The sequence below is a fragment of the Rhea pennata genome, chromosome 4 (assembly GCF_028389875.1).
Source record: "Rhea pennata isolate bPtePen1 chromosome 4, bPtePen1.pri, whole genome shotgun sequence".
Classification (NCBI taxonomy): domain Eukaryota; kingdom Metazoa; phylum Chordata; class Aves; order Rheiformes; family Rheidae; genus Rhea; species Rhea pennata.
Genome location: NC_084666.1, coordinates 18248835 through 18268699, shown reverse-complemented (window position 1 = coordinate 18268699; position 19865 = coordinate 18248835). Strand labels below are relative to the sequence as shown.

General features: G+C 36.5%; 1 protein-coding gene across 1 annotated transcript in view; it reads right to left on the bottom strand.

Moving 5' to 3' along the window:
* Window positions 1–19865, bottom strand: part of SLIT2 (slit guidance ligand 2) — a 250364-nt gene that overhangs the window by 56639 nt on the left and 173860 nt on the right. The window contains exons 10-15 of the mRNA XM_062575387.1: window positions 10780–10851; window positions 10129–10200; window positions 9526–9597; window positions 7494–7637; window positions 7211–7374; window positions 2801–2951 (exon numbers count right to left, since the gene is read on the bottom strand). Coding sequence (XP_062431371.1) covers window positions 2801–2951; window positions 7211–7374; window positions 7494–7637; window positions 9526–9597; window positions 10129–10200; window positions 10780–10851 — 675 coding nt within the window. The remainder of the gene's footprint in view (window positions 1–2800; window positions 2952–7210; window positions 7375–7493; window positions 7638–9525; window positions 9598–10128; window positions 10201–10779; window positions 10852–19865) is intronic.

Sequence of the window (19865 nt, the reverse complement as noted above, 5' to 3'; positions counted from 1 at the left end):
CCTGAAGACTCTGATTTGAGTGATTTGTCAAGTATTTCACTGATTTCATCATATACTGGTAGGCTATCTGCAAAACATTTTATTTCTGGAAAGCTTTTACAGACTTGTACTTTATTTCAAATAATTCAACAGCAGGTTTGGCAGATTTGACTGTTTTTCTGGAGGACTTTGGGAGCAAGTGCCAAGAGAGGAATGATTAGAACAACACAAGGTCATATAGCCAAATAAGTAAGCGGGAGAAATTCTTGTTAAAAATTCCCTTCTTCGAGCTCCTTGCAAAAAATGTTCTGTTGTTACCTGCTGTTTGTTAGTAAGTTAAAATAGCAAAGTTGCCAGATCCTATCAGTACAGTGATAAATTCTTTAAAGAAGATATTTCAAAAGCAGATTTAAAAGTAGCATTGTATACTTTCTTGACCTGAAGATTAGTCGTTCCCCATCTTAATTCTACTAAATTGCATATTGCTTGCCATATACTAGATATTGCCTATGAAGCTACATTATTTTGTTCTATTAAGCTAAGAAAACATTTATTTTTCCCCCTTACATTCCTCAATTGAGAGGAAGCCAAGCCCCAGTGGATTCATGGTATAAACCCTCTCAAAGATTACAAGATTCTTCTACAAAATCTTCTGGGCTAAGGGATGAAAAGAATTCAGGTTCTTTCTCTGCCCTCCCTTCTTCTTCCATATCCTAGGTCTTAAACATATCAGAGATCTCCAGACAAACTATTTGACAAAAAAAAATCTACTGAGAAATCTAAAGAAAATGACATTTTTCTTCACTTTTGAGCTTTGATTCCAAGATGAGTCTCAGCTCCAAATTATACCATGTAGAGAATAACATAGCCATTTCTCTGAGAGTCTCTGAGAGTGTCTTCCTATTCACTGTTAAGGAAGCATTAATGCCGTTTACCTCTAAACAAGTATTTCTAACTCAAATATGATGAGTAAAAGAAAAATAAAAAGCCTAACATAGTCCTCTCGTTATCAGACCTAAATAAAAGTATTTTCCTGAAAGAAAAAACATTAGCTAACTAAACTAAATGAGGCCACACTGCTAGGCCATACACTTAACAACATTTATTTTTCCTGTGTGACATCCTCTGGCAACAGGAACTCCCCAGCTAGTTCATAGCCAAAAAGCCTTTGTGGAGAAAAACCTTGTATTTCTTTAGAGCAGGCAGAATTAAACATGGATCCTGCGAAGCCAATAAAATGCATTTCAGCAACTCTATTCCTCATCTCTTGGTTCATGAATTATGATTTTACAACCATTACTCCATGTTCTCCTCCTACATTTTAACCTACTATTCATTCCATCAAGTTTCTTTCTTGAATTGAAGTAATTTTCTCTCAAAATATTATAGCACAGCTTTATGTACATTTGAGTGATACTTTTTGCTTTCTTGTGGATACTCCTAAGGGCTAAAATTCTCTCCTTCCTCTTCCCTCTCTTTTAGTTTTTCATCAAAAGGTTCTTCATCTTGTACTTCTAGGAAATACTACATGAAAAAAACATACATAAATATTTCTCCACTGAAATCTATCTCCCTCTACTCACGACTGTGTATCAATCTTTTTTCCTCTGGTACCACTTCAGGAATGGTAAATCAGCAACTTAAACATGGCCAAAAGCTGAGCTTTGCTCTTCCCACATATGGCACTTCCTCTCCTGAATTCCTCGTCATTCCAGGCACCACCAGAATTGCCACTCAGGTTTGTAATGAGAACATTGAGTCCAGCGACAGACAGAAATCTCCATCTCTATTTACACAGTATTTCTGTGTCAAATTCCTTTTCTGTCCAGACATTCAAGATCCTTAACCATAGTCTAATTATTTCATACCTTCACAGCTCTGTTGCTGTTATGCCAGGTTGTCTTTTAAGAGCATTTGCCATACTGTTGTTCATCTCACCCCTGTGGGTCAGAGCTTTGACCACAGTACTTCTGTCTCTGTATTTCTTACTGTCTGTCCCTGCTTTACTGAATAAATCACAGTCCCTCACTTTTGCTCCTCAGCATTCTGCCTTGCTCTATACGCTAAATCTACTAAGAAAAACAGCTATTTCCTCTTGCCTTTGTTCTGCCAATGATGACCACTTTCATCTCCTGCCTGTCTGCTAATCCTTCAAGCATCTCTGTACTCCCTTCCACATTGTTTCTTCTACATGGGAAAGACTTGTAAAGCTGTCCTAATTTTATCTTCCTTTCAATCCCTCCTTGACGACTACTTCACTTGTGATGCCTACAAATCGTTCCCATATGGCATTTATTAAGCAAGCAACAATCTGTGGCTTCTTTCTGCTCATGTCTGTTCACTTATCGCTCAGTATCATTATCTCATCTTCTTAACCCAACTCTTTCTTGTTTGTCTGCTTTATCTTCCTCTGGTTTCCTGCTTGACATGTATAATGTGAGCTTTGCATGATAAGAATCAATTCTGTTTTGTTTAATACGTAGGTAGCACATTTTAAGACAGAGCCTGGGTTACTGATGGGGTGGCTTATTTGCTCTTTTTGTCAAAATAAAAAAGTAAAATAAACCACACTATCTTTCAAAAAATTCCCAGTGGGTAGTTATGTTATGGAGAACTAGTAACGTGCAATGGTTACCTCATTTATTTAGCATAATTTTTTAATGCTACATACTACTGAAAGGTACCTACTTCTTTGAAGAACAACACGGAATGATGAGGCTATTTTTGTTTTTTGTGGTTCAAACAATAAAGCCTGTTTTTATTAAAAAATTTTAGTTAGTTTTTCACAAACAAATAATGCTTTCTTATGGGATCAACTTACAATTCTGCTGTGTACTGGGGAATGTGATCAGGGATTTTGTTGAGTTTCTGATTAGAGCAGTCCACCGTGGTCCCTTCACAGCGACATTTTTCAGGGCAAGCCAAATCTGCAAAGCAGTCTCCACTTAATTTGGACCGGTAATCTTCAGTGCCTGCAGAAGAGTCAAGTCAAAATACCGATACTGAGTCAATAAAGTAAAAGATTTTTTTTCTTGGGAAAAGGTTGAAAAGATGTCTGCAATTCAGATAATGGGTGGGCAACTTGGGAAACATATGATAAACTCTGTGATACTGAACAGACACAAGGGCTTCAAGAGAGGGTTAAATATAGGGGCTTAAGATATGCTGGAAAAAGAAACTGTGACCAACTTCACGTAACAGGATAACATTAACTTGAGCTTTTCACAGCTGTACTTTCTGCTGATTTTGTTGTCAGCCAATCTAGCCTTGTTTATAGCTAATCACACAAATGCCACTGATTCTTTTAGAATTTATTTTATTTCTCTGTGTCACGAATAAATAGATCCTGAATGCCACCTTTTCTCTTTCTCTCGTTACAAATTTGTATTGTCGACCGGACTTCATTAACCTCTGTGATTGTTTTTATAGTCCCGACCCTCCACATCATCTCAAACACGTAAGATTGAAAGCCCTATTTTCAGCTTTAATTTAAAAAATGTGTGATCCTGACTTAAGCCTCAGCAGCTTGCCATGCTGTAGAAAGCTGCGTGACGTTCCATGGTGCTTGACAGAACCATGTTTTACTCATACCTCACAACCACATGGTTAGATCAAGCACAACAGAAAATCTCGCTAAATTATCACAACTGCATCCACTAGGCCAAGGATAAGAGCAAGGGAAAAGAGGAAGGAGTAGGAAGAAGTTACAGAAGCATTTGAAGTTTAATACTTGCTTACATGACATGGCATTCTTATTACTGAATGTCCAGTGCCACAATAACAGTATTACTGTCACAGATCAACTAAAATGTACAACAACAACAAAAGAACCACATTGAAATTTTCCTCCACCATTTCCCAGAGTCAAAGAAAACGTCCTAAACATATCAGGTGAAAACATCCAGTAAGGAACTGAGGGTGGATGACAAAGAAAACAAATAGAAGCCAAAAGGACCTGCAGGTTCTTCTCGGACAAAGGTGAAAAGACTGAGACTAGTAGAAGGTGCATCAGGGCTGGGAAGTACACTGTGATTTAGCTCAGACACTGAACTTTACTTACAGCCAAAATGGTGAACTCCTGCAAAAGTAAAGATAGCCAAGAAGGAAAGAAAGACAGAGTAATCCCAATTAAGACAAAAACATGAACTAAACTCCTGTGTTCTCTACTCAACTTTACAGTGACTAGAAGATGCTGCTGAGGGGCACCATCTTTAGCAGAGAGAAAGAACAATTCATTTTAAGTGGCATTAAAAACGTAGAAATTATTGGGGTTAATTAAAAATTTCATATAGGATGCTAACACTTGCCATGCATCATTATTTATTATTTTAAATATATTCTTTAAAAAACTATTATGCTCCTTTTAATGTATATACATGCTATGCCACTTAAAATAATGAATAAACCAAAGAAATAGATACTTAAAGAAAGGGAAGAAAAAAAATCTCAGTCCTTGTATATTATCTAGCTTCTGTAAAAGTCTAAGTAACCTACACGATATAAGTGTTTACGCTTGGAATATTTTTATGAGCTTGCAGAGAAGCAATATTTTTTTTTCAAATTCATGATTTGCATACTTGCATAACCTTTAGTCTTCCAAATGACTATATGGAAATTCTGTTAAGATTTCCTAGTGTCTGTAATCAAGATCTCCGAGTGACAGATTTCAAACAAATGTTCTTTTTAAAGAAAGGCTAACATTTTAGAAGTATTCATTTAAGCATAAAGAAGTATTTTAGCACTTCTTAATACCCATGAGCCAGGCCACAAATACATTACTTCCCTCTTATGTCCAGAACAAATCGCTGTTACTAGTTCAGAGTAAACAACTGAAATATTCAGGGGAAAGATCTTTAACAACTAAATTTAGTGCAGTATCTCCTTGCTACCTGATAGAAAGAGAAAGCACAAAAGCTGTATTTCAAAATGTACAGTGTGCAACACATTTTAAGAAATTTAATTCTTTTTCTTCTTTTTGCAGGAATATCATTTTTAAAGGGTAAGTAAACAAACCTAAACTGCATGTGTGGCCATATTATAAACAGGCTGTGAAGACATTTGCTGGCAAGAAAACACTTCTAGCTCAGAGACAAAAGTTGTGCTGGCAAGGTTGAGTAGAAGTCACTCTGTGGCAGGAATACAGCTGTTCTACTCATTACGGAATTGAGTGGCACTACAGGTTTGAGAAATTGAATCCCCCTCTGCTTTATGCTGCTTTAAAAAACCCCACAGTTCTGCGGCTGCCAATGCTGGCAAATTATTGCCTCATTTTGTATTTCATTTTGTCTTCTCTTCATATTCAAACCAACATATTAGTACGAGGGAATGGAAAACTTCACATGATTGCTGCAAATTTAAGTGACACATCACATAGCATTAGGAGAAGAGCTGTTAAACATACCAGGTTAAAAGACAAAGACTAAGACCAATCAATAAATCAGTACTTCAAACACTGCAGAATGACAATATACCTGTAGTACTTGAAAGAACAAGTGCACTGGTGTCATAATCAAATACTGCAGTTATTTTTCTAGACATTAAACTATGATAGAAAAACTTGCTTGCAGATTGCATACTGCAAATCTTCAATAGATTCATTATGCCCTTGTTTATTTTGCCAATTAATTATTTATAATCTGTTAGGAACATAATGTTCCTTCATATATTTTTCTATTAAGAAATCAGTGCACACAGCTGACAAGCAAGGTAAAATAAGTAAAGAAACATATTTCAAAGAGCTAGGGCCAACATCAGTAATTCTTTTGGAAAACATCAGACTCATCATAGCTTAAACTGGTGTGTAAATTGCTGTTTCACCCCAACTCTTAAATCATCTTTTCTTTAATGGGATACATTCCTGATTCACTGTATGAATCTGCCCACAGAATGCCTTTAATGAAGAATATCAGCTTTCTTTTCCCATTGTGCGCCTCGTTGTAGTTTCACAGACACAAGGAGGGTGAGCAAGCAGCAGTTGCAGACATTCAGGAGTTGGTGTAGGACACAAAAGGCAAGAAAATGTTCATCTGTAAAGTTTTTTTTTTTCTTTTTTTAAGTTGTACTAGCTCTTTGAAAGTGGTATGGCTTCCTGTGTTTAAAAGCAGCTTAGGAGCTACATTTTAAAAACAGTAGTGGCACAAAGGCAAGGTACAAGGTAAGCAGAAGTGTCAATTGAAATAGGAACTAGCAGGTGCAATCTTCTAAATAATTTAAGTATCATTTTGGTAGGTTGTGTGCAAATTTTAGAGACAGAAAAGTAAATGGAGCTGCATGCTAAGCTCTTATATTTAGAAAACAGAACTACTAGTGATCTACAAAGGAAATTATGTCTAGCTACAGGTATTCACTGTTGTTAATATACATGCATCAGTTTCCTAAAAGCTATAACAAACTTTGCTTTTTGGGGGAAAGGGAGAGAGTATCTGCAGTGAGTCAATCTTACTGCAGAGCCAAACCTACCTGGAATGAAATACTGTTCTTTAGCTAAATAAAGAGAAAAAAAATAGAAGATGCACCTGAATGTCAGCAAGCAAAGAATGAGTTTTATTAGATTAAGTATGGACTACAATTAACTACAGATAATTAAGTGAAAAAATGTGTATTCACAACAAGAGCTGATAAACAACAAAGTGTGAATAGTCATAAATGTATCCGGGACATGGATAACAAACAGTTCTCATCTGGTATTCGCACTTGAGACTGAATAAATTGTAGAATGTGAAATGCACCTGGAACAGCTGGATACCATATGACAAAAGTTAGGATTTAGAGAAATGTAAGTAGGAAATGGAATAAGATTAGAAAAAGCAAACAGTAAATTTCAGTATGAGGTAAGCTCCCTGTATAAAATGAGTATGTCGTGTTTCCATATTTAGCTGGAGATTTTTAGATCTTTCACGTACTGCAGAGCCTTGTGGAAATTTTACAAAATGATTTATGTTGGTGATACTTGTAGCAAATAACGTTAGCATTTCATTCTGAGGTATTATATATTACATTTCTTTTGTTAGATTTAATGCTACTCAGAAATAGTGCCAAATGCGTTAACTATAGCAATGTTCCGTGATCCAATAGTCTATGACTGCCATGATTCCCCCGCTCCAGCAGAAGGACTAAAAAAGATTGTGCAACATTTAAGAACTCCGTAGAGAGCCAGCTGCCTTCATTAGGACTTCTACAACCACTGCTTTTGCCAATAAAAGAAAAATACCAGCTGAACTAAGAAAATTACCTGAGCAGCGGAATTTCTTGCTTTTGATCTGGCCGATCCTTTTGTTTGCCAGACGGCGGGGGCTGGTGCAACGGGCACCGCTGGTCTCTATGGGGTTTGTATGGAGATAATCCGCCAGCCACTTCAGATGGCAGTCACAGATAAATGGGTTCTGAGCCAAATGCCTTTCAACGAAGAAAAAATGATAATTTCACACATTATTTGCCTTTGGTCTCCGCAGCTCCTGATGCATTATAGCACATGAAGTTATACTAAATAAAACCACAAACAAGAGCATACATACAAAGTCTGAATGGCACGTAGGGGGGAGAAGGTGCCTTTTGCAATGGTCTGAAGCTTGTTATCATACAAAGAAAGAAGATTCAAGTTGTGCAGATCTTGAAAAGCATCAACTCGCAGGCAATTGATCTTGTTGGCATTTAATAATCTGTTTAATGGAAGACAATTACAAAATTAAAAGAATTCGTTCAGTGTCATTGCAGCTTTATTCTGCATTTTTCACAGATAATTCTTTGGACTCATTTGTAACCAGAACAAGAGATGTAGTAACAAATCTTAATTTACAGTGACTGAAGGCATTTTAGTAAACTGAAGTACCTTATTTAGATGCTCTGAAATAATTTTGAAATATTTACACCTTTAAGTTGAGATGCACAGGTTTATTCAGCTAAAATCTCATTCCTTGTGTGTGTTGGTAGAACACGTGTGTGGCATTTATCTGTGCAAAGAAACAAGCTTAAAAATCAAGCATCTGTAGAGAAAATGAGTTCCTTTTGCCAAATAAACAAACAAACAAAAAAGGAACTGAACACTGTGTTCATTAGCTGGAAGAGATGTGCAGTGGCACTTTTAATCATTTGTTACTAATCAGCATGCTGCCGCATTAACAGAGTCGTAGTAAAAACTGGTGGCATGGAATATATCCAAATGTGTCTTGGATCTCTTTTCCTTTACATCTTCAAAGGGAACCTTTTCTTTCCTGTACCTCCCAAACTTCTGAAATTAAAACAAACAAGCCAACTCCTTTATGCTTTTAAAACCAGAGAGAATAATTTTGTCATTCAACTGGTTGCAGTCTTCTGACCAAATACTTCGATTTTTTTCCAATTCCAATCAGATGCAATGGTAGACTTGAAAACTAACGCTTTGATAAACGTATTTTCAACATGGAAGTAAAAGTAATTCTTTTTTCTGATATTGAAAAATATTGACTATGCAAAATAGATCAAACTATGGATTTTTTTTACACAGAATTTACAACAGAAGTTGAAAGATATCTTCTAAACAAAAAAAAAAAAGCTATTGTAACTAAATTCTCTAAAGGAATACAGGAAGCCTTCTACCCCTCCCCCAATTACTGTGCCAGTCCCTGACAAAAATAAATCAAATGCAATCCTCTAGGTGGTGCTAGAACTTACATTTTCCTTGTATTAACTTACTATTTTGCCAGCTTCTTCAATGAGCTGTTAATTAAAGACGTTTTGATGATCACTTCACTATAAAATCTGGTCACTGAATGCTTCTAGGCAAGTAGGAAGAAGCTATTTACAGAATTCACCAGTCTTTAAATAACAAGTCAGTGATTCTGGGACAGTTTCTTCCAAAAACACCACCAGTGTTTTATGCCTATTTTACCAATCTCTTTTACACAGTACAACTGCTGCACAGCCTTTTCTCCTAAATCTCGACAATATTTGATAAACATATCACCACAACATTCCTCTTTACTCCTAGTATGAAAGCTAAACAGAAATAGTTTATAAAATTACACACAGGAATTTCAGAACTGTCAAAAGAAATACAGATGGACTTCACAGAGTCAAGGAATTACATGCAGAATAGTCTCAGAAAAAATTAAAAGTTACCAAAGAAATTGTACTGAAACTCTGTTCTTATACGGGTACAACTTAAAAATACAATTAGGTAGTATTTCCATTACATTTTTCCTCTGTATAACACATCCAGATATTTCTGCCACAGTTCCCACAGCACTTTATACATGCTATTTAGTGTTTACAGGAAAGGAGTGTTGTATCTTACACATTTTATCATTATAAATCCTTTATAAGATAATAGTTTCTTTTTATCCATTTTAGGCTGAGATATTAATTGAGATATGATCAAATTTGTGAACAAATGGGAAGCTGGCCTACAACACTCTTGACTCCTTTGGCTTTAACATATTCATGTATATATAAAATTATACTCTGCTCCTGCATGCAGGATTTCCTGCCAGTTCTTCTCCCGCTATATATCTTTCATCTAGTTTCCCTTTCTCAGCTATCCTAAAATAGGAAATATGAAAAAATACTCACAGCAACTGCAGAGAAAAGAGTCCTTCAAAGAGGCCCTTCGGAAGTTCTGTGATTTTATTGCCATAGAGGACACTATAACAGAAAATAATAAAGCAAATAAAGCTGCTATTACGAGGGGCATAAACTATGTGATTTTGAATGTAAAAAAGAAAGACAATTTCCTATTCCTGAATGATTTTAACAACAACAACTCGATATTTGCAGGATCCTTGCAGTCCTGTGAGATAGCCGGATCACAGACTTTCCCTGCAGGTGTGTGGCCCAAAGAGCTCAGGGCAGCATCAGCACCTCTCTGTTTACAGCTTTACGAAGGGACATTAATAAGTGGGTTACTGTTTTTAAGAACAACTAACTGGGGAATAAGAGTGTTTGATTTTGTTCAAACTATTTGCTATGAACATACTTGCAAGAAAACATACATTTTTAATATACAGCTATGATACAATTTATCATCCTGACATCCCAAAATTATCTTCACAGCTTTCAAAATTGATTAAGTTTAAATGAATGTTCTGTGGAGACCCAAAAATTCAACATCATTTGAACATAATAAAAGAATAGGAGAAATTTGCTTCTGTTTTCACATATCAGATGGATACCTACAGTGAGTTGAGTGAACGTAAACCCTGGAAAGCATCTGGAGCTGCCTCAGAGATCTGATTATTGCTCAGGTCACTAAAAAAAATGAAATTTGATTCAATTAATTAAAGCTATTTCAAAATAACAAACATTAAGATGGTATGTAGTTAGAACTAGACATGGAAGGGAGAGAAAAATTAAAATATTTATGTGAGACAGCTGAAGAATTCAAATATAAACCACCTAAACCACTGAAACAAAACGCAAGGTTAAAAATGGACTGGATATTCTTGAAAAAATGACTGAAAGATTTACTTTGTTCAATTGCTGAAGTACACTTTATAAAGAACTATTTGTTTGTTATGGGCACATAGAGTCTCAAAGCAAAACGACAGTGGCATGTCCCTATTTTAAAGCTTTTAAAAAGTTTGCTATGGTCATTCATTGCTTTGATGTAGAAACATATAAAGTAATTTCAATAGTTGGTAACAAATCATTATGATTAATGTAACAAAGCTACTTAAGTGTCTTAATAATCAGGTTGCCATATTAGTTAATTTTATAGTAGTCAGACTTTCTTAAGTACTCACACATTGATGGAAGTTCCTTTGTAGGACCTTGATCTGTTTAGTATACACATATTTTTAACTGAACAGCAAAATTTTGTGTACTTACATTCTTCGAAGCTTTTTATATGGTGAGAATGCTCCAGGAGGTATGACCTTGATTGAATTTTGTTCTAACCGTCTGCAAAGGAACAGCAGTAGCATAAAAACACAAAAACTAACCCAAAAGCAACCTAAAGTCTTAATAAACTAGGCGAGATTAACTTTAACAAAAAAGTCTACTTTTGCTTTCTGTTTTAGTATACTTTTTATCTTGAAAAACAAGGCCATTTCATTCCAATTTTCCTTAAAAAAAATCAGACTGATTATAAAATAATATAGATTGTAATGTTACAAATTAAAGTCCAATCTCATTTTGTATATAAAGAAAACTTATTTTCAGAGTACACACAATTTTTGTGCAATCTAAGTTGGAAGTATCATTAAAAAATCAAATCTGAATTAATGTTAATTGACTCCCCATTTATGATTCATATACAGCAATTTTATAAACAATAATAATATATACAAAAATATATAAATATCTAATAATAACAATTTATTAAATATTAATAATTTATTTAAACAATAGTATTTAATATCTGTTAATCATATTAAATATACAAAAGCTATATAAAATATATAAAAATGTATTATTCGGTAATATTTATAAACCAGGCTCCCCTCGGCCGAGCCTTTCGGGCCCCGGAACGCGTCCTGCCCGAGGCCGGCGGCGGCGGCGAGGCCACGAGGGACAAGGCTGCCCTTCTCCAGCACACCTGGGTAGGTGCAGAAGGCAAGCATCCGAACAGGTAAAAGCTTAGTAAGTTAAGGGTCAACAGTTTAGACCAAAACCAAACATTTTCTGCTCCTATACTCCATTTTTAGGTTAGTTTCCTCAGAAAACAAAGACTATGCATATATGCGGTTAGTTCTTTAATCAACTAGTGAGGTCAAAGAGAGGTAAAAGTCACAAATAATAAGTTTCTACCCAAACAGCAACAGGAGGAGCTGAGAAACGAAAGCAGCCGCGCCCCGACGGGAACGTCCCGCCTGCTCCTCGGCGGCCACGGGCCGCCGGCCACCAGGCAGAGCCGCGCCGGCCACCAGGCAGAGCCGCGGCTTCGAAAAGCAGCCGGGAATCCCTCGCGCGGGGAAAGACGGAAGGCACGCGCAAAGGGCTGCCGGGAGCCGGCCGAAGCGACAGGAAAGGATTAGGCCGTGTTGCAGAGGATCTGAAATGCTGGAAAGCGATACACCGGGGAAAAACGGGTATGAGAATACGGGACAGACAGACACTGCAATGGCAGGGGTCCCCTAAGAGTCTGCACAAGCCTCACGTTCAGATGCGTGCTGGAAGGCTCCAGTGCTTCACCTACCTTCAAGCGTCTAATGATCTCCGTTAACTAGACGTGCTATGGCACGTAACTTGAGAAGGACAAGGTCTAGCGTTACAATAAGACACTTAAACTAAAAGCATTTTCCAGTTTACTCTTTTAATTAACAAATAACCAAATTAACACATTAACTCTGTAAGCTAAAGCAACTAGCAGGATATATATATATGTATGACATTTGTCTTGAGAAAGTGCAATAGCGAATTTAATTTACTCTTGTCCAATTTGTCTACAAATTAATACAGGTTCGACACCCCCCCCCCCCCCAAAAAAAGGAAAATGAAAAGGACCAACACTATATTTCTGAAAGGTAATTTTCTGGCAGTTCTAAAGACTGAACTACAATTTCACTGGTGGATATGTAAAAATGGACTCCACATCAACTTTACCTAACATTTCCTTCTAGTGAAAAATTTACAGTCCCATAGACAGTGCGTGTAGTGGTGGAATAAATTTACAAGCTCTTTTGGATAAAGGATTTGTCATAGTAGGATCATCTAAGTAGGTCCTCTATTAACTCACGCCAAAGTGTACGCACTAAAACACATCACATTTTAGAAAATTAGATTAGTATAAGAAAGGAGAAATTAGATTATATAAATATAGAAGAAAAGTCTTCTATACTCTATTCTGACAGTCAAGAAGGTAAATCAAATTCATGTTTGCAGGCCTTGCTTTCCGCTAATCTTCTACTTTATCTTCCTAGAACCAGCTATATTTCACAGATTGCAAATTGGCATCCACCATTCCATGAAAAATCTAATTAGATATATTCCAGGGTCAGAAAGCAAAGATAGAGTAATATCTAGAGGAAATCTGCATTCTTCTGATAAAATTCATGGTAATTAAAAACTCTCCTTATATTAAATGAAACATTTTAAATTTTGGAATAAAATAGACTCTAGTTTTCTATTGCTGAAAAAAACAGCTATTAAGTGCTCACAAATGACACAGTCAGAAGTGCCATTATATTAGAGAAGAACAAAAAAATAGTATCAGTATTTTTCCATGGAACTTGTATTAGGTTTTGTGCATAACATCTCCTTTCAAAGTCATCCAAGAAGTCATTCTTTTTTTATAAATGGTCATCTATGTATCATAAACAGTGCCTTGGTGGTTTCTTTTTCAAAAGCCACAGTCAATTTTAGCAGCATATTTAATAAGATAAGATAATGGAGGAAGACAGTTAAGTACATGCTTCATCAAAGCTTTCGTTGCCTGATCGTATAAGAAGTACTCTGCCCACCACCACACGAACGCTTTTAGCATTTCACTTCAAAGAAGTCCCGCATCAATACGTAAGTGTTTTGCTGTCTTCTAAAACTGTCAAACTGGTTGGAACCTCTGAAACCTTTTGGAAGACTATTCCCTAATTTCTCCTATCTAGGAAACGTTATATGTATATATGTATATATATTTTTTTTCTTTTTCTACAGCTTTTCCCCACTCACGACTGCAGACCGTAACGTACAACCACCTCCCATTCTGAGAAAAATAGGTGCTTTTCCAGTTGTGGTTCCTAACCGAATCAAACTGGGTCCCCAGTGAGCAGCTGGGACTTCCCTCCCGTCCCCCAGAGAGCCCGGTGACATGTAAATCACTTGACACTTTCCAGGATGATACCACGCGCTACTATAAGCCTGCAGCACTCCATTACTGATTACTGCTTCCGCACTTACAGAGATAGACAACATGCTTATTTATACCGACACCTTTAAACTACCTTATTTTCCCATTATAAAAAGTCATTTCTACGAAAGACTTCTGCATCAGGAAAGAGGGTAAGCTGGGAATGAAGATGACCCAGTCCTCTACAGAAATATTTTTATTTTAGATTATGCAGACGGTGTACAACATGCTAAGCTTGCTTGATAGAGAAAGGTACAAAATTTATACGGCACAGACACCCTCAAATGCATTAGGCAAGATTGCTAAGGGGTCAGCAGTACATCAAAATCAGTATTTAGTAAAGATAAAATGAATCATATTTCTTAAGAAAATGTGATTTTGAATATCAAGTAGTAAATTAATTATGCATTTTATTTTCAAAAAAATCAAGATATAACATCTTGATTAAGCAAATTTGGTCAAGGTAGTGGCTTCAGCATTTAATTGATCTAAACTCTTAATTTCCACATCTCCTCATTTACAAGAAGTCTGTAAGAAGCTTGTCAAGAACCCCCGGAAGAATTTGTACTACAGAGAAGAAAGTGTAAGCTGTGCAATGAGTCTGATGCTTTGCACAGATGCTGATTATACATGGTAATAAAAATGACAGCTCTTCTTTGCATTTTCCCCATCTGCTTTTAAAGTAAATGGCAAAAACAGCTGTCAGAAAACAGAAAATAGATTTCAGTGATGGGATTCTGTGCAGCTCCTGAATCTGAAGAACTGCAATACACAGCCAACACATCTCTCATCATATATAACATCTGCCATTTTTTTTTTGTTTTTTGTTTTTAAAGTAGGAGAGCAGTAATGGTCTCCCTTTGCTACAGGGATCCAAGGCTATTAAACAAAGTACCTTTTTTCCCTTTCTTAACAACTGCACCTCCAAAGCATTAATATCTACTAAATTTCACTTCTAACTTTAGCAGTGAAAGAATTCAGTAGAAATCTGTTCTATCATCCATGTCTAACACAACAAAAAAAATGCATCTTGAACTACTATATTACTTGTGCTTTAGAATTCCCAGCTCTAATTCCGTGTATTAATAAGTCTGGCTGACAGCTTGCTAAATATTTGCATATAAAAAAATCACTGTTAATGTTGCCCTATAGCTTGCCAAACTGTTACCATCCATGCTAATTATATCAAATATTTCCTCTAGGGATCGACTGCAAATGATAGAAGTCTTTTTAGCCTGCATGCCATCAAAAAGTCAGCAAAGATTGTCACACTAAAACTATTCAACAATTCATTGCATTTACTCAAAAGCAAGTCTCAAATCTGCATTTGTTTAATTTTTCATCACAAAAAAGATCATCTCATGCTCGACCTCTACAGCAACATTAATGATGAAAGGCTTTACATTCCTTCATTTTTCCAGATTCAAGTTGTAGGCAAAATGCACCAATTCTTAAAGAATTTGATGCTCAGTACTATAGCCACTGTCAGGGTATGGCTTCACTGCAATTTGCCTAAGTTACCCAAAGTCAAACTAAAGCCTCTCTAATTAGCCTATTCATGATAAGAGCTGTTGTGCTGCAAAAGCTACTGTAACTGTTCAGAGTAACCATATTAATTTCACAAAAAAATAGATGCAATCCTGCTATAGTGTTTTCACTGAACTTTTTTCACTGAATAGAAACAGAAGCTCAGGAATCACACTGCTTTGCAAGAAAGAGGGTCAGGCAAGAGTCCTTATCTGTTAATGTTGCATAAACTTACACATCATCAATTTCTTACAAAAATGTAAATGAAATACTTTAACTGAGAACGCTTTTCAAAAACTTTTGCTGCTTGCATGATGATGCATTTAGCGACATTTACATAATGAAGACAGCATTTCATTGACTGGTGATGAAACACAAAATAGAGAAACATCAATATCTACAGTTTCTTTTTCGGTAACTTCACTTACATTATTGCTGAGGAAACGTTATCAGTAGTGAAGAATCATATGTAGAAATAAAATTTAAGAGTAGTAACATCTCTGGAGCATGCCACAGCTGTCAGAGATCTCAGAGAGTTTTTTCTGGAAGAGCTAGATGGGCCTTCTCCAGCTTCCTTTCACGCTGTATAAAACATACACTTCCTCCACACATGACTTCTCTTTCCCTTGATGGAGTGTAAAGGGGTCCTTAAAGGAGCTGTCCCCACTTCAACAGCCCATCATCAGGAACAGGAACAAACCCTGGCGTGGTGGAATGGTGCTCAGTCTGGCTCTGCTTACCCACAGCGTTTCGGGAAGCTAACACTGCGGTTACTCCCCAGTTTTTGGCAAAAAAGCAAGTGCCTAAGGGCCATAAACAGTTCCTTTTGACTGCTGCCCTCAAGACAGAATAACCTGCCACGGCTCCACTTCCCCTGCGGGATGCCCCAGAATTTTGAGATTTAATTCAAGGTCTGAATCTGCATCTCTGGTGCTCAGTATGCTGGCCAATATTATGCATATAAGGTTTCACACAGAAAGACCCCCTCCTTGTCCTTTCAGAACACATGCTTCTTGTCCAGTTGCTGTGCTGTGTCTTTGCATTCTCCTGACTGTCGAAATTATCCTGTGCCCTCTAAATTTAAATTAGTTTTTAAGACAGGACACAAGGGTATGAAGACGGCCAAAGATTTGAACAATGACAGCATAAAACACATGCTAATAAAGAACAGATTAAGCATTCTACATACAGAAATCACTACATTTACCAACTGAAGTTAAAGCTAAAAAAGAAAAGGATACAAAGCCACATGATTTCCTGGTAGTTTATGGATTAGGAAGATATTTGACCATGACAAATTACTTCTCTCTCTTGTTTTTTGCTAAGCAGATAGTATTAGCTGTCAAATTAGCAAAAGCAGCTATTTTTAAAATAGTCAAAGGGAATATATTGTAAGTTTTGCCTATGAAATAATCACAGTTGAAGTGGCAAAGGTAGCAGTAATTTAATGAAATCTGGGTTGGCACATTAAACGTACTAAGGTAAAGAAGCCATGTACCTCAGCAGATTCCTTTGCCGAATTTTCATTTGCGTGTTCCACGTTTATTCAATATATTGCCTAGCAGGTGATGCTTTTTTTCCCCCATGCTCTTGTAATTAACTATTGTATGCACAAATTGAGAGATATTAAAATTCTATCAAATTTTTACGTTTCCAACAAAAGAGCAAGATGTTTTGTTGCGTATCGCAATGAGCATAAATACTGCTTTGGTGTGCCAGTCTGACAACTGAAAAAACCCCAAGTATGTAGAAAGGACTGGATTCACAGACTGATTCCACGGATTTTGATAGGCAGTGCCCAGCCATAGTCCCTTTCTAGTAAAATTATGAACTGGCATTAGATTTACAATTATGCAAAGACTCATGAAGCTCACATCTACATTCGCATGAGCAAACACAGCCCTGAGCGCCCCGGCATGGTTTTGGCCTGGGCCATCATGATCTCTCTTGGACAACAAATGGGCAAGTAAGGGAGGTGGCGTGGACTGAGGACCCCGGCTACCGGCAAGTGGGATGAGACCACCCTGTCCCAGGGCAGACGGGAGCTCCCAAGAGCAGGCATGCAGCCAACTGGAGCGCCTGCTCTTGGGGCTGGGGAACGGCCCTGCTCCGTTTCACTTCGAGCTTGATACAGATGCTTGCACGGTCGATGTTCAGTGAGGGCTGCACACGCACTAGATGGCTGACCGAGGTACAGAGAATGAGTAGACAACGTCTGACCAAATGACACAAGAACTGATTGAAATGACAACAGACTTTCAAAAGTGGCAGAACAAGAAACAGTTCAGTCACTGTGTATATCGGTACTAAAATTTTATGTTCGTGTCAGCTTTATGAACCAGATATTTTCATTTTATTTGGGTCTTTTTTTTGGTCCTCCTCCATAAGTAAAGCCCTACTCCTGTGAATTCTCTGAAACAAACATCTAGGGAAAGGAAAAGCCCATAACAATACATTTTTTAGAACCTCTGAAAATGATGTAATCTCATTTGATATAAGCTTCTGGACATAAAAATGCTGTAACTTTTAAGGAAAACAGAAGGAAAGCTGTAAATTTAACTGAAAATTGGAAACCTCCTCAATTCAGTTGTAAAAAATTTGAGCATCAAGTCCAATGTATTACTAGAAATTAGTCTTAAAACCATAGTGCCTGTTCTGGGCTACTTTACATCTAGGACATTTGTAATTTTGGGGGGAGGGAAGAAGAGATTTGTGAAAAATGTTAATTTTTAAAAAATGGCAGCTATATGAAGTTGCTCAAGTTTGAAACATTAGATTAAGGGATGAGAATGAGCTGGATTATATAAACTTGTCAAAGGGGTATTTAGCAGACGGCCACTTCCCCACAGGATATGTAATTATATATCTTGAAATATTTTTTATTTTATCTGAGCAGTTTCTGAAAATTTAAATTGATATACTGGCACATTCCCTGGCTTCCTACCACCTTAAGTATGGATTGTTATTCATAAGCAATTGAATAACAATTCATTTTTTTAAACCGTAAGTAGACATCTTTTTTCTCATTTGGCACCTGCATACATTGGTAGTATTATACACAATCCTGGTGTCAAAAATTGAAAAAAAAAATATTACAATGAATTAGACAAGTTTTAAAAAGAGTCATAATTATAGCTAAAAGACTGAAAAACATTTTATAGTGAGAGACTTGAGGGGATCCATCTATTTAGCACTGAAGCAGAGGAAGGCTAATATAATTTTTAGGCAAACGAAGATGTGTAATAGAACCACATCAACCTAGATATCCTAGATATCCTAGAACCTTCAACCTACTAAAAATCTTAACAATATATAGTGAAACAAGACAAATGACTGTATATGTGTGCGTATGTAAGGATGTATAGAAATTAACTTGACAAACCTTTCCAGAACATCACTGGATATGCAAGACCTCTGTTTGACAGCTTAACTATTTAAAAGCTATGATATATATACATAAGCTAACAGATTCTGCATAGGATTCCTAAAAACATCATTGTTTTGATGTATGGCACAAAGCGAAAATAAATGTAGATATTAGAAAATAATGGCCTTCATCCTTTATAACGTCTCTTAATTTACTGTATCACCCCCCTCAGAGATCATACCCATTCCTTCCAAGCTGTGAACGGGCAAGGTTTGCTTTCGTTTCTATCAGGGTAGTGTAGATAGTTGAATCACAACTTGAGCTGCTAAAAATAGACAGAGAAAACTGCCTCTTCCCCTGTTTTAGTTTTCCTGTTATGTGATTCCTTTGAACTGCCCTCAAAAAATAGGCCTAAATCCACTCTAAGTGACTTTTTTTTTCTGTAAATGGTCACTCTCAGAAGCATACTGCTATGCATTTTTGCATTTCATTGCACAATAACCATTTATTGTTAAGGCTTTATTCTGGAGTTTTAGCCAAGGATGAATTTTAAAAGACAACAGAAATGGTAAAACTGTATTGATGCCAAGCTGAGCTTGGAAAAGGTACATATATAGAGCTCACAGTCTCACATAAAATTGTGAATTTACAAAAAGCAGTTCCCCAATGTATGCAGTGTGATCAGGTCACTCTTCACCCTCTCTTAGTTAAACTGTATTCGCCAAGTTCAGTTATCTCAGACCTTGTTTCTGCGAGCTCTCCTTTCCCCTCCTTTCTTTTTTTTCTCTTCTCCCTTAATATAATTCGAGTACGATTATGAGAACCAATCTCAAAGCGTTTTTAATCCTGCTTAACACTATAGCGCTCACAAAGATGTAGTTAAGTACCTAACACACAATCTTTAATTGATAGATATATGCCAAAAAAAGCATGTGATATAGAATGAGTTAGAAGAAGATAAAAATATGAAGAAAAACAGTAAAAACTAGGAAGATGAGACAAGACGGATGGGACAAATTAGGAACTGACAAGGGAAATATAAATAAAGTTACCATGGAACAACTACACAGTTTCCATTTTTTGGTATTCAAACATTACCAAGCTCTATTCGGTAGAAAGAGCTTTATCTTTAAGGTCATAGTAACCAAGAATTCACAGACTTTTCACTTCACTGTGTAATGAAGGTGAACTGTTAGAATTGCTGACTCCTGGATGCTTTTTCATTTCATATATTAT